Raw genomic sequence first — 18483 nt, forward strand, 5'->3', positions numbered from 1 at the left:
GGCAAATGATTCCCGTTGTCCTCGCGCACTAAACAAACCATTCAAATGCCATTGTTGCGTGATCACAGATATAGTGTTACACCTGCGCCTTGCCTCCGTGTCACTGAATATAGCACACGCAGGGAACAACAAAAGGGCCTCTCTACCCAGAGCAGCTTCCAAGTAACCAGATTTAGAGGTGCCCTGGGAAACAAAACCTTTATTAACCTATTTCTGCAACTACAAAACTGATTCCAATGAAAGTTTAGCTTTAAAAAAAGACTCGACGGCTGACCCACGCTACCCTTATCCAATGTGCTTACAGGATTATGGGTTAGGTTAGTTAGAAACAGGGTCAGCCTTTGTCGAAGCCCGTCTGGAAACGTCTCCCACTCCACGCTTGGCAAAAAACAAAAAAAACATGCAGGTTATTGTGTCTCATTTTGTTTGGTTTTAAACCTTTTTATTTGAGCCATTTTCTCCCCATTTGAGCTGAAGTGCATGTTTTTTATTTGGTGTTGTTCGATCCAGTAATTAGAGCCATCTTCAGTCTCCAGGCGAAGAACTCCATACAGACCTATCTCTGTTAGCACAATGCTGGTGGATCTGGGTTCCCATAGAGGACTTACTGAAGCCTGTTCAAGCAGGAATGGAAGAAAATACAAGGGCCCTCTGATAAAATTACCCAGAGTCAATAGCGTAGATACCAGGCACAAAGATTAGGTGCTGGTGTTCATTTCCCGCGGTAGTGCCAGTTTTCCAGGGGGCGCGAGAATGCATCTGTGTTACTGACACTAACATGTTTCCTTTTGTAATGTTAAAGCTTCTTTTTTAAATTTCATGTCAGTTAGTGTTGAAAGATGTATCTAATATACCCGTTTGTGTGTTTGTCTCATCTTGTCTTGGTCAAATATTACCAGTGAGGGAAGCAACCTGACTCCAGCACATCACTATCCTGACTTCCGCTTCAAGACGTACGCCCCGCTGGCCTTCCGCTACTTCAGAGATCTGTTCGGCATCAAGCCAGATGACTACCTGGTAAGACTAAAAACCTGGCAGACCTTGCAGGTCATTATTTGTGTTCATGCTCATAATCCAGACCTCAGCTCCGTCTGGATCACCACCTCATTTGTATGGAGCCATGCCGCAGGAAGCAAATCTAGTGCACTCTCATTTCTCAGCACAGCAACTGAAATTAACCTGCTGGTCCTATTCAAGGGGGTAAAAAAAGGTCATTTTAAGTTTTTGCTTTCAAGACTTAAAGGGAAAAAAAAAAAAAAGGAGATTTAAGAAAATATGCTGAGTCACTTCCTGTCACTGACTGCCTGCCCAGTATTTCCCTGCACATAACCCGCATAAACTCACTGCTGTTTATGAGATTAAACAGAGATCATTTTTATAAATTAGTGAGATCTATGACATTGGATTTTGATTTTTTACCTGTTCCAGCCTCGATGCAAAGCTCAGCTAACTGCTTGCTAGGTGCTATAACTTCACATTCAACGTAAGGTGTTACAGGGGCATAAATGCTGAAATCGCATCATTTTAAGGCTGTTGCTAGGCGGTTGCCAGTCTACGTAATGACGTAGATGCATTTTTAAGATGTTCTACATGCCAAGTTTGATTTGTCATCTCCCTGGTTGTGTAGGAGGAGTGGGCAGCCAAAGAAACAACCACACAGGCTGAGATTTCCTGTGTTACAGCGAGATTCACCTGGTTCTTACATGCACACGTCACAAACTGACATAGATAATCAGTTGTAAGTCTGATAAAGAAGAGAGAATTCCTCGTTATTTTTGTCTGTCTGGAATTTCTTTCCACCAACTAAATGCTGACTAATGTAGAATCCAATAGGTTCAGTAATGCTGCAGTCCCCAGGAGGGTGAAGTCAAGGCAAAACATTGGGGTGGTGGAGATACTGGAGCTAATAATGACAGAGCATGTGCCCTCATTAGCACAGCTGTAATCCTCACACATGCAGTGATTTCCCAGCAGACTCACAGGTGCACATTTTGACATTTAGACAGAAGCATTTTGTGTGATTCATGTTTTTGTTTTTGCTCGTTTGCACGTGTTTTTGTCTGTGAAAATATTCCCTGGCTGAAGTCTTTGGTGTTCATTTCAAACGTTTGACAGTTCTAATTTAATGCTAAATTGATACTCTACCTGTATATAAATAAAATTAGATTTCAAAAAGGTGTGATTTCCTCTGACCTTTATCCTGCTGTGGCGGCATCTTCCTGCGTTCCTTATGCCTCGAAGTCTTTCCTAAACCCATCAGGCTACATTGTTCCTTTTGATGGCCAGATTCTTTTCTGCATAAATGAGAGACAAAAAGCTCCAGAAGAGAGTCGGAGATTAAAAAGTTATTTCAAGGCCGAAGAGGGTTGATGGCATAAGGCCCGCCAGCGTTGAGGAGTAGTGCTAATGACTGATGTCCTTGAGGTGATGATGAATTCATTCAGGCGGAGGCCACACTGCGGTGTCTAATTAAGAGAGAATGTGGACACGCATACACAGCCAGCCTCAGTGCAAATGCAATAAAGTGTGGATGTGTTTGTGCTGGTAACGCAACATGACTGTGGATGGTCATCAAGTGGAAGAGTCTCTGGAGAGGGAGAGTGGATGCCTCCAGTGTTTCTCTCTTTTGAAAATGTGGCTCTCATAATGCACTGATTAATATCTAACGCTTCTCTACAGTCTTGCGGGTTCTTGTATGTAGATGGGCACTGCGGGACAGAGGCTCTCGTTTCTTAGCAGGAAGATTCACATGTCCGTGGGCGCCTATAAAGTTTGACAAACAGATAAACAGTAGACTGATGTGAAGCAGAGCTGGCATTAATGGAACAATAAAACAAATGTAGACAGCTTTCTCCGATAAGCATGTGAACAACTGTAGACTTTGGGGCTGATTTTTCATTACAAAAGCGGCCCTCCAATTTTGTGGCACCAGCCGAGGGACCTCTGTTTCCTGCTCTGCTGCGTGCAAAGCTATACCATAAAGAGTTGATTTGTGAATTTGATGTATTAGATATGAAATGTTTATGGCTCTCTTCCTCAGTACTCCCTGGTAAACGAGCCTCTGATTGAGCTGGTCAACCCCGGGGCCAGCGGCTCTCTCTTCTACCTGACCAGCGACGATGAGTTCATCATTAAAACCGTTCAGCACAAGGAGGCCAAGTTTCTCCAGAGGCTGCTACCTGGATACTACATGGTGAGAAGTTTAATGTTACTTCATTACAGTTCGTGATGGCATGTGAAAATTGTTGCTGATTGGTGTCTAAAACCCGCTCGGTGTTAAATGAGTGATTACTCATGAGATGCGTCAGAGGCAAAAATGAGATGGAGTGAAAATGCCCTTTAGCTCCTGCACTAGGAGCCTGAATAGCAATTCAACTTGACTGAGGACAGTGGCAGTTGCATAGATAAAAGTCCAAAATTTGATCAGTTCATTTTGTTATTCATGTTTTTATTTATTGCATCCACATTCTGCTTGACATCAGTGAAGCATGGAGTGTACATGGTGCCAAGTTTTCCACATATGGAGTTTAAACCATACGCAGTCTTCCCCTTCCAGTTAGTCCTCTTCTGCAGCAATTCGCCACTTCTATTCACCGCTTGCTATTTTTAGATATATCCTTTCATAGAAGTGCTGTTCTGACCACTTAAACTTGTGCTCCAGTAGTGTGTTTTAGATCTGATCCACTGTGTCAAAACGGCAACCCTTCACTTGAATGTTTTCTTTTTGGAGAAGAAGGTAAAGTCGCAGGGAACCATATCCGGCAAGAATTGAAGGTGTTGAGCCAAGACTTTGTTAATGTGGGGGAAAAAATACACTCACAAAATTTTGAGTTGTCTATTGAATGTTTTCCCTCAGCAGTCTAACTTTGGGAGACAGTTTGGACAACTCCTTGAATGTTATAGCAAAATCGAAAAGCACGCTCACTGGGCACTATGTGCCATTCCACTGAAAACTGCTGTGCTCTGAGCCGTAACAGAAGACTCAGCACTCTTCTTGGCATGAAAATCAGATATGTCTGACACAGAAGTTTGCTCTTTGCACAAGTTTAAAGTCCTCTGCAAAGGTCTATTTTTTATTTTTTTTTAAATCAGCGGAGCTACAGATTTTTTTATAGTAGTATAAATACTAAACAGATGGTCCACAATTTATAGCTCTATCTACAAACACTAACAGAGCTCCTTATCTGGGGTAGGTACGTCACAGTTATCTGCAATATAATTCTGACCATGCACAAATTAGTTACCAAACTGCTTCCTTTTATCCCACACATTAATATATCTTTTAAAAAATGCACCCAGTCTACAAAAGTCAACGTCGTTGCGACCCCTGTGCTTTCTCTAAATTCACAGAACTTGAACCAGAATCCACGCACTTTGCTTCCCAAGTTTTACGGCCTGTACTGCATCCAGTCTGGAGGCATCAACATCCGATTGGTGGTGATGAACAATGTGTTGCCTCGCTCTGTCAAAATGCACTACAAATACGACCTGAAGGGATCCACCTATAAGAGACGAGCGTCCAGGAAAGAGAGAGAGAAGGCCTGTCCGACCTACAAAGACTTGGACTTTCAAGACATGCACGAGGAGGGGCTTTACTTTGACGCCGAGACGTACAACAACCTCATGAAGACTCTGCAGAGAGACTGTCGGGTAGGTAGTTTTATGGATGTTCTTCTCACAGACTGGCTTTGAAATGGCAGTCGTATCATGACAGGAAGCTCTCTATTGTTCCCTACAACAAATAAGGAAGTCTAGGATGATCTCATTTTGGTTTCATAGCACGGCGCTTTCCTGGTGAAATCCTTTCAAGCTGGAAATCTTAGTCTAGTGAGAAAATATATCTTTTTAAAGGGTTGGTATGTATTCTAACACCAGCAACATGCATCCTTGTAACTTAATCACATTATATACTGCTTTGGGATAATAAGTGCGTATCCTAGATGGGACGAAATATTTTGAAAAGAGAATTTTCCTTGTCTTTGCCACAGAGAGAAAGACAATGTGTTCAGCTAAACTTTCAGTTTGCCTCGGGTCTCTGTTCTTGTTTCCTTGCACGGCTATGTTTCACTACGTGACAGCTCTCCAAACACTGAATGTGATTAAGGCATGATCCTGGTAGCGTGAGACTCAGAGCCCTGTCCAAAGATAGTCTTCCAATCTAAAGGCTCACATTCTTCTCTGTATTAATGCAGACACCGTGAAATTGTTCAACTGAAGGAGGATAGTTTGAGCTTAATAAGAGACATGAGCTGTGCTCTGGCGATTCACCAAATCTTTAAAAAAAGAAAACGTTATGCTGCAAACACATAAACTTCATCCTTTCATATCCCTTTGTCTGTCTGCATTACATTAGTTAGGAAGAATTGTTGCTAGTCATGGAGCCTGATGGATCGTATACAGTAAATTTTCAGATTTGTGGGCCATAGCTGTGATTAAATAAGAAGCCTCTAGGTTTTAAAAAGCAAAAGACACAAAACTTAAGTGGTACTGATGTCTGCAGCCTCTGTTCCCCTCCCAAGGCAACAATTCAGGCGTTGTGCACCATAAACTCATAAAACAAATGGCTGTATATTAAGCTTTTTTACATTAGAGCTTTCTGAAATGTTGAATTAAGACCCTAATAAAGCACTAAGCATACATAACCTTTGGCTCATTGTCGGTTACAGCAGAAGTTTCCATTTGGAAAATACCTTTTCTAAACACAGAGAGGTGGCATATTTGTGAAGCTATTTATACACCATGATCAAACGCTAGATAATCAGGTTAGAGCAGACCTGGGCATCGGACAGCCTCTAGTTAGTTGGGCTTTTATTTTAAAGTCACCTTTGGGGTTTTGTTGTTTGTTTTTTTAAAAATCTATATATGTACATGTGTGCAAGCAAATGGAGCTTCACTGTGAACATGTTCGTGGAAACACTTATGAGAGATATGATACGATATGTAAATGTCAGCTCGCACTAAAAATACAATAAAAAGACAGTTTCAGGGTGTAGAGTTTTTTTTAACAAGACATGTATGTAAGTATGTATTTACTGAGGTCAGAGGTAAGACTGTGTGCTTTGCTTGTGGAGAGCTCATTTGTGTGTTTGAGGAGTACAATTTGAATCGCCATTCTGAGACTAAACACACAGAGATGATTTTGAGTGTTTCTCTTTGGCTCTGGGTGAGGGCTGTGTCAATCCCACCCAGTGACAATTACACAGGCCAGTTACTTATTATTTTAGGTAAATCCCAAGTATATTACAGAGGAGCTGGCAGGAATGACCTTAGTGAAAGGGACTGTAACAGGGAGTGATTTGTTCACAGATAACTGGCAGACGTTATGTCCAAATCTGACAAATTTCAGATTTGGACACTTTAAAAATGATTGAAGGCAGATTTAGACAGAAGTAACTGAACTGAACCCAGAACTGAAATTCATATGTTAGCATTGTACGATACAGCAGGAGGTGTGTAACTTGGTGCTAAAAATTAACCATGTTCATAACTAATAGAGTTAATTGGGGGCGAGAACGCTGAACTGTTTTTTGCACTTTTGAAGGAACATGAAACTAAATATGGTGACATAGGCTACCACACAGCTGTCAGGTGGCTCAGCCTGGGGAAAGAGTATGGGACCTCAGACCAGAAAGTCAAGAGCATTATGAGAAGAAAGGCACAGACTTTCCAGAGCTGTCAGATGCAGAATAGAAGGCAGATCTTGCATTTGCTGTCGCTGTGACTGTCCTTCACATTTCAACTTTAGACACTGAATCTGATGATTTTAATGCACTTATTTAAGACCAAAGCCAGCTAGTTTTACTGCACTGGAAAAAAAAAAGAAATAAAAAAACACAGATTAATTCATTTACCTAAGAGGCAAGATGGCAACAGTATTTTGTATAAAGTTAAGTCTTGTGCAAAAATATGCGCATACAGTTCAGTTGTTTTGGGGAATGTTGAGTAAATGGTGATTAAATGTTGACGTTTTTACTGTGTCACATTTTCATCGTCTAACTGTAATGACGACTCTTTCTAGTAGCACTTTATAAAGAAAGAAAATTAATAAGTAAAATTGAGTTGGGCTTTTTGGTGTGTCGCTTCACAACAGCCCCAGCTTGTCATGTGGTCTCTTGGGAAAGTTAATTGCCCACTTATGTTTTTAAGGGCCATTTCAAAGTGCAGAAAATCTAGACCTCAATCGTTGTTTTTTGGGGAAAAAAAATGTTAACAGCCTGCTGTATTTAACCTGTAAATAGACCTGGATGTTACAGCAAGTGTTGATGGGTACATCAGATGAGTTCAGGGAACAGCAAAAGAAAGACTTCCTGGCAAAGTTCCTGCTGAGTCGTGCCAACCTGCCAGACCTGGCAACCTCGTGAGGCTCCATATAGCTAACAACTTAATGACTTCCATTACACCAAACTTCAGGTAAATGATTCAGTTTTTTATTTGGAAGAAGAGGAAACAAACATGATGTTTTTATTGAAAGAATTAAAGCTAATGAATAGTGGGATGCTGTGTGTTTAAATCAGCCTATTATGTAACACAATCTGTGTCCTCTAAGTTCTGTATACTCAGAAAACAAGTAATGACATGGGTAGCTCAGTTTTACAGAAAATCTTTTGCTGCATTAGTTTGTAGTTTTTTGTTCCTCTTTAGGGGAAATTGATTCCTCTTACAGGATTGCTGCATGAACAGGTGTGATCACCTCTTGCTTTCCCTCCTTTTAAGTCAAACATTATCTCGAGTTTTGCGGTAAATCTGGGTCTTGTGATGTTGACTTACAGTCAGGCTACCATAAACTCAGAGCCTTATGTAATCTCCTCAGGTTAGAGTGTTTCTCATTATCATTAACCAGTGTGTTGACTTTCTCAAAGTTCTGTTTTCTTAAGCACACTGACACCGACATCCTCCCTTCTGGCTAATTCAGTGATTTCTTAATGTTTAACCTGGCAGCGCACGCAAGCAGTTCACAAGCTCAAAGTACAACAGAGATGCACTGGCTGTCTGCGTGTGTATAAAATTAATGTATATAGTTTATAAAACCTATATGGTGTATGCAAGTTGGACTGTTTTGCAGCAGCTGTTACAGAGACTGTGCTGTATAGTTTATTGTCATGGCTTCCTGCGTTTGCCTCCTAAGCGGGAAGCAAAGTGCCCTCTAAGCAGAATCTCTGTCCATTTCCATGAGTAAGCAGCTAACCCCGTCACCGCAGGAGAGGCTGCGGACCAGAACGCAGAGTAAGGGTCGGCAGAAGCTAAGCAACAGGGGGCATAGGGGGCTTTGGAGGGAACGAGGAAGTGGAAGAAAGAGTTGTCCTTTAATAGCTATGATAAAAAAAGTAATGTTCAGCTGTTTTTCCAGATCCTGCAGGGAATGTGGGAATGTGGAAAGTCAGTTTAGATAAAAGAAGAAATGGTGTTTGAGCAATGCTTGTGACATTTCAGAAATAACCGATACGAGAAATGTGCTCTCTTCTTAAGTCTCTCCTCTCCATTACTCTCCAGCTCCCCTGATACTCCCCCAAATGCCAAAACAACACGAGGCATTAATAATTCATGCTGAACTCTACTCTACAGAGAGAGTGAGACAGAGAGGGTTTATTGTAGAGTGTGTGTGCATCTACCAGTCTGACTCTGGGTGTGTGTGTGTGTGTGTGTGTGTGTGTGTGTGTGTGTGTGTGTGTGTGTGTGTGTGTGTGTGTGTGTGTGTGTGTGTGTGTGTGTGTGTGTGTGTGTGTGTGTGTGTGTGTGTGTGTGTGCGTGCGTGGTGAAGAGCATTGCTGTCACATTACAGTGACTGTGCAGTGAGGCAAACATAATGACTGTGATGCTGAAGATGAAATCAAGCTGTTAGGAGACTTTTCTTCACAACACATGCTTGGCTGTCAACACTTTGTCATCTTGTGGGCAACTCAGGCCAAAAAAGCATTAAGAAATATACACTTTTGGCCACTTTATTAGATACACTTGCTAGTACTGGTTTGGCCCCCTGTATGCCTTCAGAAGTGCCATAGAATAGCATAGATTCACAAAGGTGCTGGAATTGCGGGATTTGAGTTGTGGCTTTTGTGACCTCCTCAGGTGGCGGGTTGGTGTTTGTTCCTTTCTGCCCCATCACGACTTCTGCGACAAACCAAGCGTTCTTGAACTGGACTCGTAGTCGGTGTATACTTGGAAAAAGTGCTTCAGCTTGCTCAATGAATAGGGAACACATGTATTTGTGTATTATTGATGTATTAGTGCAAAGTCGGGCGGCTCTACTGGCTCAGAGCTGAATGGGTGGAGGAGCGCTTTAGGCTAGACTATGATGAGAAAAATCGAATTTTGTTGAGGATTAAGCTTTGCTATGACAAAGCTGGCGTCTCACGGGAGCTTTAGAGCAGTATTATTATTACTTTCACTATGAGACAAGAACGGTTGTGTTTGAAAGCAGGAACTAAAGACTGTACCAGTATGCCCCTCAGAATAAGTCAGATTAAAAAATACAAGGAGAAATTTTGCATAAATAACACACAAACGTGGGTGTTCTCTGTCTGCTGTGATGCTTTGATTGTCCGTCGGGGAAAACTGGGGCCCGGATGCTCGGTCGTGGCTTTCTGTAGGCAGCGTGATGTGTATGGCTCTATTCAAAATGGTTGCTGTTTGAATAGGCTGGGGGAGTTTGAGCGAGGGGATGCAAATAGTTGATATGAAAAAAGAGAGGGGTGGGGGGTGATCGGTGAAAAGGCCCTGTGTTTGCTTTGAGTCACTCATTAAGTCTGCTTGCAGTTGTGTGCATGAGTGTGTGCCGCTTTGGCTTTAAATATCAGCAAATGCTAACTTGATTTACAATGAACACTAATAAAATCTTCTGACTATAGATAACTTCATTTTGCTCTGGATTCTGGGCCATGACTGTCTTTGATTATGTCAGGTTTTTTCTGCAGTAAATATAGAAATCTTTGTGGGAATGCATAGTGTTAAAGCATTTATCTGGTTTATTCATTCATGTTTAGACAGCCTGTTTCATCTGATTTTTCATCCCATATAAACACATTAAAGCTGTCGAGGGAAGCGCGATTTATGACTCGAAAGCTCAACTGGCATTGTTTTGACCTTAAACGAAGGCAGAGTTCAGCGGTAGGCGTGGCGTAGCTGCAAGCTCGATCCCATCAGAAGATGTGTGTCATTTTTATTCTGCCGACTGTATTTGCAAAAGCAAATGGCTTCAAGCTAAGAATATTAAACCGTTACCATAGCTTGTCTTATTTTTCTTGGTTGTTTGTTTCAGTCTGGGTCATAAAGTAAGCCTCAGTACATGGCAGTGACCTCAATCCCATTCCCAGAACAAGCTCCCACCTCACTTTCTGCCCTTTTCCTGCCACAGGGTGGCTTTTCTTGAGCGCTGGGTTCCCATAAAGTCAGAGGGTTTATGGGAAGCTTGGTAAAAGGCTCCTCAGACGGGTCGGTGTGTAACACTTGGCTCTCTGTGGTGAAACACCTTGTGTATTTGGCTCTGAACAGGTTTCAGCAGAGATTTCCTGTTGCTGGCTTTCTGGTCTTTCATCACCCGACACACTTTTGACTGAGCTGGGTGATGAAAGTGTTTTAGGAAGGAAACAACTCCCTCCTCATGAGAGTCTAGTAGAAAACTTTTCAAAGTTTTGAGAGGTGGGAGATTGAATCATGTAACTATATCCAGATTGTGATATTGAGTGAACTCTTTTTATTTGTAATTTGCAATAGGTGCTTGAGAGTTTCAAGATCATGGACTACAGTCTTCTGCTGGGCGTGCACGTCCTGGACCACAGAGAGGGGGGCGAGCAGGGTCAGGCAGGGGGTGATGGGAGGAGACCCGTGGCTCAGAGGGTGCTTTACTCCACCGCCATGGAGTCCATTCAAGGAGACGGCAAGGCTGCTGAAGCCCTCACCACTGATGACACGTGAGTTTATTCAGCCTGGGGGGGCGATGCACACACACATGCACACACACATGCACACGCACACCTCCTCTGTTTGTCTCCTGATGTCCACTTTTTCCCTCGCAGACGTTACACAACCTTCCACAGAACGCTCGAACACACAGTCGGGCTCTCGCATAACCATAGCTACAAAAATACAAACACTGGTCTGCATATTTACAGCAACACACACACACAAATGTAAATACTGCAGGAGCCTCTTTTACAAACACTCGTAAAAAGTGCAGAGGCACGTTTGAACGTTCATTTGAACTACAGCTGCTTTCTAAATGCTGCCATGTTTTGGTTTCTGTCTTCTTTTTCAGGATGGGCGGCATCCCAGCCCGGACACACAAAGATGAAAAGCTGCTCATCTACCTGGGCATCATAGATATTCTACAGTCATACAGGTACTGATGCTAATGAAACTGAAAAACACTGGATTTTTACTGCCTTTCCTTCTTACTTTGTCTAGAAAATAGATTAATATGTTGACTTCTTGTGCCACGAAGTCTTATGAGATCCAACAGCCTTTTGGGTCATCAGCTTTTCCTACTCGTGGTGCTTTAAAAGCATCGCATAAACCTTTGTGAGCCTTGTCGGCATCAGACTCTTGACAGCGAAGGCGAAGTCAGATCAGGTCAGATATGATGAAAAGGCAGAGTTTGTGTACTTTTGCTCTCTTAAAAGCTAAATGTTGCTTAACTTAAAGGCAGAACTTTAAGTTGAGCAAAGCTTTGCGCTGCACCCAGAGGGAAAAGTGAAACCTTTTAGGTTTGATCGGGCATAAAGGGGAATTTGTTGTATAACCTTCGTAACAAGGCCTCTTTTTGTTGTGTTTCTCCTGCAGGTTCATTAAAAAGTTGGAGCACTCATGGAAAGCCCTGGTGTACGATGGTGTAAGTTGATAGCCTGCTCAAATCTGTTGGAGCAGCTTTTATGAATGAGCCTTTTATTTTGTTACGTCCTCTTTAAAATTACCCGTGGCTGTCTGATAAAAACCTGACTTCTTTTTTCTTTTTCTTTTTTTTTTCTTTCCTCCCTTTCTGATTTGTCCTCAGGACTCCGTCTCAGTCCACCGGCCCGGGTTTTACGCCAGCCGCTTCCTGAAGTTCATGAGCACACGGGTCTTCAGGAAGACTCAGCGTAAGTCAGCTGACTGATCATGGTCATGTGAAACTAAAGGAGGAAACAAAATGTGGAAAGCTGGAAATCCTGCTCTGGTAACAGGAATGAAACTGTAGGCAGTTTATCTTATGAATTACTGGGTATTTTGATGTCACTGAAATGGCACTGGGTCTTTTAGAGTTGGCTATTGGATAAGCTTTTGAAGCACATGATCCGTAAACTCCGAGATAGGAAAATAGTTTTTTAATAGTTTTATCCGTAGCATCTATTCTCAGTGTCCTGGGTGTGGCTTTAGGTGAAACCAGGAAGCTGTTTTGGAACATCAAATATAGAAACAAATGTTACCATGTCGGACCCCCTCTGTGGAAATACATATGGCTGAGGCACTGATTTGAGGATTTAGCTGCGCTGTTAACCATTGCCAAGTCCCGACAGAGGGAGATGACAGGAAAGGATTTTATTTCACGCCCTGCTCAGGAGGCAGAATAAGAAGTGGCTTAGGGGACATTTGTGTCAGCGTCATTGTGCATTTTAACAGTTTAATAGCTTCTAATTTTGGAAGCAGGGCATTGAAGTTTTCCTCTGTGTGAACACTGATTTGATTTATCTCCCCCTAATTATTGCAGTTTTTGTCTCCCTCGCCTCCAAGTCCCTGAATATCAGATTGTGGTCCTTTACCTGACTCATGTGCTCCTTTTTTTTAAAATTTTGGCTCCACAGCAATTCGATTCTCCCCTTCAAAGAGGACCCGCACTTCCATCCCTGCTCTGAAGTCGTGCTCACAGGAGATCCTTTCATCGCAAGCGGATGAGAGGAACGAGGAGGACAGGAGGGACCGGCTGGTAGGAGCGCGCAGCCTCGCCAGCCTGGATGGACAAGGTACACAAAACAAGAGTTTGACAGATCAGCATCTGTGCCAAGGAAGTGGGGGTGGGATTGGTAGATCATAAAAAGCACTTGACATTTTACCTTAATCCTCGCCACGTCTGCCTCTTCAAGCTTCGTTTTGCGGCTTATTAGAGCTTTTTAGAAACACTCGAGGCCACTAAAGAGCTGCTTCCACTCAGCCATAAAAATGTTGTCCTCTCAGCACTTCCCAAGAGGAGGAAGCAGTCAGTGGTTGATGTATTGTTTGGCTTTGATGGAAATAAACAGAGGTTACCTTCCTATTAACATTACATCAGTTACAGTATTTGTGTGTACAAACTGTGTATAAACCATCCTTAGATTGAGCTCCCCCTACATTCTTACGTGATAAAGCAGCTACATCTGTGTGATCTTTGTGTTTGATAAGGCGAGTTATTTAGCCAACAGCACACCGGAAGAAATGTGGGTGTGGAGCAGAAAGATAAGTCACGGGGGTCATTTGTCCTCTCCTCTAATCGAGCCCTGCCCCAGCTGTATCTCCAGCTGTGATGCAACAAACTATAAATCCGTTTGGGTTGTTAAACTTTCCTTCGCTCTTATGGTCACTGAAGGGGTCTCGGGAAGGGCAGGAAATCGGTTTTCACTCTAAAGGGAGTGGCTCGTATGTCAGTTTAACCGGAAGCATCTAAACAAAGTGTGTCGCACATGCTGCTGCTTTGATCTGAAGTGGGCTGGACCAGCGAAAATCCCATTTCTGTCAGTGTAAAGAATTTTATCTACATATTTAATCCATTTCCATCTCAATATGAGAAAAAAAGTGTGTGTTTAACAGTATGTCTCCGTTTTTGGTTTGTTTTTTTCATGATAAAGAAATTCGGCTGTAGTTAATGAAAGAAATCTGTCACTACGACTCTTTGGCCTTTAATGGTAAAAACAAAATGTGTAAAAGTACAGAATTGTAGTAGCTCATTCCCCCAGACTGCCCTGTAATGTTTAATTCACAGAAATGTCTATAGGAACTTGAATGTCATTCAGTCATTTATCTATTACTTCATTACTTTAGTGTCATATGAATGGCTGTGGGAGGGGATCTTTATCAGTAGGACATCTGTAAAATGTATGAAAATACAGGTAAAAGTCCAAAATTTATGCTCTGCTTCACAATCTCCAAAGATGTCTCGTGGGCTGGATCAGAGTCTTCGCCTTTTCGATTCTGGCCCCTAGGCCTTATGTTTGACACCCTAATCTAATCAGTTGCATTAAACTCTCATTCGCTGCCTTGTGTCGATGATTAGGTTTTGAAGTCTGCAAAGACACGGCAGAATTACAGGAAAAACATACTCACTTTTCCTAGGATACATCCAGTGTCAGCTTTAGATTTTATTCAGCTCAGCTTCCAGGAAATGCTTCCTTTTAAGGGGGAACTCTGATTTTACAGCGTTTGGTGTTCCCACACTTATCTGGAGCCGAAGTACTCAGCCTAAAGTTGTAAAATGTGTGGGATCGCCCAACCGTAGAGGTCAAAATGCGCTTACCTGGATTGTGGAGTTTGAAAGTCTGAAGGCACAGGAGTGTTTATTGTTTTACTGTTTTATGGTGCGCTCTAACATCAGGCTGTTGTGGCAGATGGCCGCCCTCGCCCTCGCTCTTCCTGTCGCCAAGTGTTTGCTCATAGTTAGATTGCTGAATCGTTAGGTTTTTCTCTGTGATTTTGTGGGGCCTTTCCCGTCACTAGGAAGCATCTTTAGATGACTGTTTGTATTTATTGGCACCATGTAAGTTAAAACTGAGCGCACCTGAGATAGGAAACCGTCACATGTTTAAAATTTAGTTTTCTTTTTTCCTCCTCAGCCGTGTTCGGTTCATATCTGCGCCCCGACATTGTCCCAGCCAACCCATCCTTCTACGAGGGCTCCTCCATGGGAACTATCTCCACCTCCTCCATCTTTGTAAACGTGGAAAACCAAACAGAGGACAGGTACAGTGTCTCCTGTGTTGACGTTTCCTTGTTTTCCTACACTCACATGATCCTGAAATGTTAAGCTGATCACCTTAAACCATGACGCAAGGCCACGAAGAAAAGAAGGAAGTCACGCCTGACATGTACACTCACGCACATGCTCGGGCACTCCCGCCTTATTGTTACCTGTGCGTCTACGTCACACGGTCTTATTGGTGACGTGCGTCATGGAGCATGTTACTCACTTAGTTTGCCTGCATGCATCCAAGTACACGTGCACGCTTCATAGACAACATATGAATCAGGATGCGTGGTGTTGTAGTGGATGCCAGGAAAACTTTTATTTGATTGGACTCTTGTGGCAGGAATGACTTTGGATGGCTCAAGCGTCCCTTAATGAAATGCTTTAATGGCACAGCATTGACTAATAGTTGAAACCCTGATTTTTAACACAATCAGAGTGTTACATTAACAGGTTTCATTGTGACTTTTACCAGTGTGGAGAGAGAAAGTGTGTTAAAGCTTTATTTCCTGTCCTGCTAAAAGCCTCTAAGCCCTGCATCCCCTGCCCTTTGCATTTTTTTCTTCCCTTCCACCTTTCAGTGCTCCTCCTGTCCAACAGTGTCGAGTTCAGCTTGCTTTCTGAGGCTGCATTGTGTGACTTGCCCGGTCTTGTCCCTTCATCAGTCACCTGCTGCTGCCCTGACATTGTTCTGTCAACTGTTTTTATAAATATTTAAACAGCAGCTTTGACACACTCTTACTCTGTGCCATTACGCTGCACAAATACGGTGACAAAAGAGGACAAGCGGCGCTGTGGAGACTGTATATCAGCCAACAATAATCCCTGTCTGACAGCCGCTCTGCCTTTTATTTTAGTAACACACTTTTGAAGTGTCACATCTATCTATCTATCTATCTATCTATCTATCTATCTAGAAAAAAAAAACATATATATATATATATATATATATATATATATATATATATATATATATATATATATATATATATATATATATATATATATATATATATATATATATTAATAAAGCTGTAGCTTATCCGTATGTCTCACATCCATCTGTTATCTCTACAACTATAGCAACATGCTGCTCTTGTTCTAATTGGATTACATCTCTTTGAACCCCTAACATAGTGTGTCATATGTTAGAAAAGGGCAAAAACACATTCCTGAATTTATCAGGAAGTCTGCTGATGTGCATATAAGGGAAAACGATCTTTTGTTGCCCCCTAGTGGTGAACCAGAGACTGCAACTAAAGCCAGGATGAATTTTGCAGTACGAATGTGCGAGCTACGTTCAAATCCATTTATCTGACTCCTGTATGGATTCAGTCTAATAGCACTCTATTTCAGCATTACGCTTTTGATCCATTTTTAATAAGTCCCTCCCCCCATTCCTCCTCGTCCAATTCAACTACTGCAAGGAATTTCCAAGATCTGTGGGCTGCGCGTTAGCTGGATCTCATTCGTTGAATGCGTACATGCATGAAAAAGAACATATTTTCTGTCAGAGTGCAATATGCTACAGTTTTTCTTAGAAAGGATAGAAAATTGGAATTTCTGTGGATGTAAGTTCCCTCCAGTGGAAACCAAAATGAAGGAGTTAACTTTTTAGGTCTGTAATTTCCTGGAAGAAATCTCTTTTAAAGCTCACTTGTATCTCTTACTCCACATTGAGAAATCTGTAGGACTCTCTCTCCCAGCAATTCCTCTCAATTTCAACCTCCCGTTTGGCGTTTCTGAGACAATGAGCCTCTACGTCCCGACACCAGACAGGTTTCTTTGTCTCTTTACGTCAGAGTCCGCAATAAATCTGCGGTTCGTTTGTTAAGGGGTTTTTTTCCAATCCCTTTTCCAGCACTGTTTATACAGCTGCCCTGCTCTAACCGGGGCTTTGACGCAGATGATAAGCTCTCAGGTCCGTCTACAAGTTAACGTGCGACCGTGTTTTTCAGGGATGACGTCGCATCCAGCTCCACCTTCACCCTGGAGGACAGTGCCATCTGCCTTACGTCGGAGCAGAGCACCATGGACGTGGACATGGATCGAGATGACGGATCGGTTCTTGACGTCTACCTGGTGGGTTCATTTATTTCAGGTTATTCTTGTTTAAATATTGACTAGGCTTCAGCTGGATATACTGACTTATTCTCTTTGTTTCACAGTGAAAGGAGCAGCTTTACAAACATTCATTTTCTCCTGCCAAGCATAAGACAATCGCCACACCCCCACTGGACAGGCCATGCTGGCGTTTGACTCACTTTCAGTGCTGCTAGATCCATGTTACCACTTGTCTTTGCCAACACATCAAAAAAAGTACTGAGATTTCCACTGGTTGTTGGACGAAAAGTCAAAGTGAAGGAGATCTGCGAGGAACCATGCAACATACCGTGTCACGTGCTGTACATCAGACTGAGCTTTGGGAACATGCGTCAATGCCGCGGCACCATTAGGTTTTATATGTGTGTACTGTTTTCAAGGCCTACAAAACAACTTCAGCATATTTGAGGAGACGGTAGATGCAAACCATTCATGTGTTTAGATGTTTGGTTTGGGTTTTTTTTTCTTTCCCTGCTGTTCAGAAAGACATGAAGGACACTTTTACGATTCGCGACTGCTTTAGTTGCTGTTAAAATGAGAAATGTTTACACTGAATTTATGGTGGCATCTTTGTCCCCAATGAGGAGGGACGCCGCGTTGTCAAACGAAGGACACAAGTTGGTTTTGTAGCCGCATCCAACACCTACCAGGAAAGACTCCTGTGAACAGACTAGATACTGAAGCTGCCGAGGCCAAACCCGAGGTGCGATCCGGTTTAAGCGGCCTGCATTTTTTCCTAACTGTGCCGCCCGGAGAGGAGCGTGAAGCGAGCAAAGACTGCGGCCAGGCCTCGTCTGAAGCCCGGAGCAGGAGGCACTTTTGCCATGTTATGATTTCTGTAAGACAGATTTCTCCAAGGACACTGCTTTAGGCGGGTGGGCTACCTGATAGAAGCACAGATGTGTGAACATGCACTTTTTAAAAAATCTTTATTATTCAAATGCACACTTGTTTTGTCGTTGACACTACATGTACAAAGACAATGAAGCAACACTGTAGATATTTTTTTTTCTGTTTGATGTGGAACTACTAGTTTCATGAGGTTTGCGTCATGACTGAAGATGCTTTTACTCAGGATATCCTTTGATACTGAATAAGTGTGTCCTCTTTAAGTTCAAGTTCTGAGACACTCGGTGGCGGTCCAGTACCGCTCCATCAAAATCATATCCAGCTATAAGTGTTTGAACTCCACGATCACGTCAGTTGAGACCATAATTTATTATGTAAATCCCAATATTTTACCATTTGCTGAAAATATACTTTCATCGCTGAATGTATAGACAATGCGTATTTATATAAAGAAGAGACTCCTATAAATAAAAAATTTAAACTCTGTGTCTGCCTGTGAATGCTCAAAACATTTCATGTCATGCGTTTGCAGGTCATAGCTGTGGATGTTTAGGAAGTGGCGGTCTTTAGTGAGAGTATGGGTAGAAACCCTAGGCATGCAAACACGGTGGTAACACGTAAACTCCACG

General features: G+C 42.4%; 1 protein-coding gene across 3 annotated transcripts in view; it reads left to right on the forward strand.

The window, feature by feature from the left end:
• pip5k1bb (phosphatidylinositol-4-phosphate 5-kinase, type I, beta b) overlaps positions 1–18340 on the forward strand; it is a 31487-nt gene extending 13147 nt beyond the window's left edge. For all 3 annotated transcript variants that reach the window (XM_026186922.1, XM_026186923.1, XM_026186924.1), the window contains exons 5-15: positions 900–1017; positions 3041–3193; positions 4351–4650; positions 10711–10907; positions 11252–11335; positions 11776–11824; positions 11987–12071; positions 12774–12932; positions 14772–14898; positions 16861–16984; positions 17071–18340. In XM_026186922.1, coding sequence (XP_026042707.1) covers positions 900–1017; positions 3041–3193; positions 4351–4650; positions 10711–10907; positions 11252–11335; positions 11776–11824; positions 11987–12071; positions 12774–12932; positions 14772–14898; positions 16861–16984; positions 17071–17073 — 1399 coding nt within the window. In that variant the 3' untranslated portion in view covers positions 17074–18340. The remainder of the gene's footprint in view (positions 1–899; positions 1018–3040; positions 3194–4350; positions 4651–10710; positions 10908–11251; positions 11336–11775; positions 11825–11986; positions 12072–12773; positions 12933–14771; positions 14899–16860; positions 16985–17070) is intronic.
• Positions 18341–18483: the final 143 nt, after the last annotated feature.

This window comes from Astatotilapia calliptera, chromosome 12 (genome assembly GCF_900246225.1).
Source record: "Astatotilapia calliptera chromosome 12, fAstCal1.2, whole genome shotgun sequence".
NCBI classification, from domain to species: Eukaryota; Metazoa; Chordata; class Actinopteri; order Cichliformes; family Cichlidae; genus Astatotilapia; species Astatotilapia calliptera.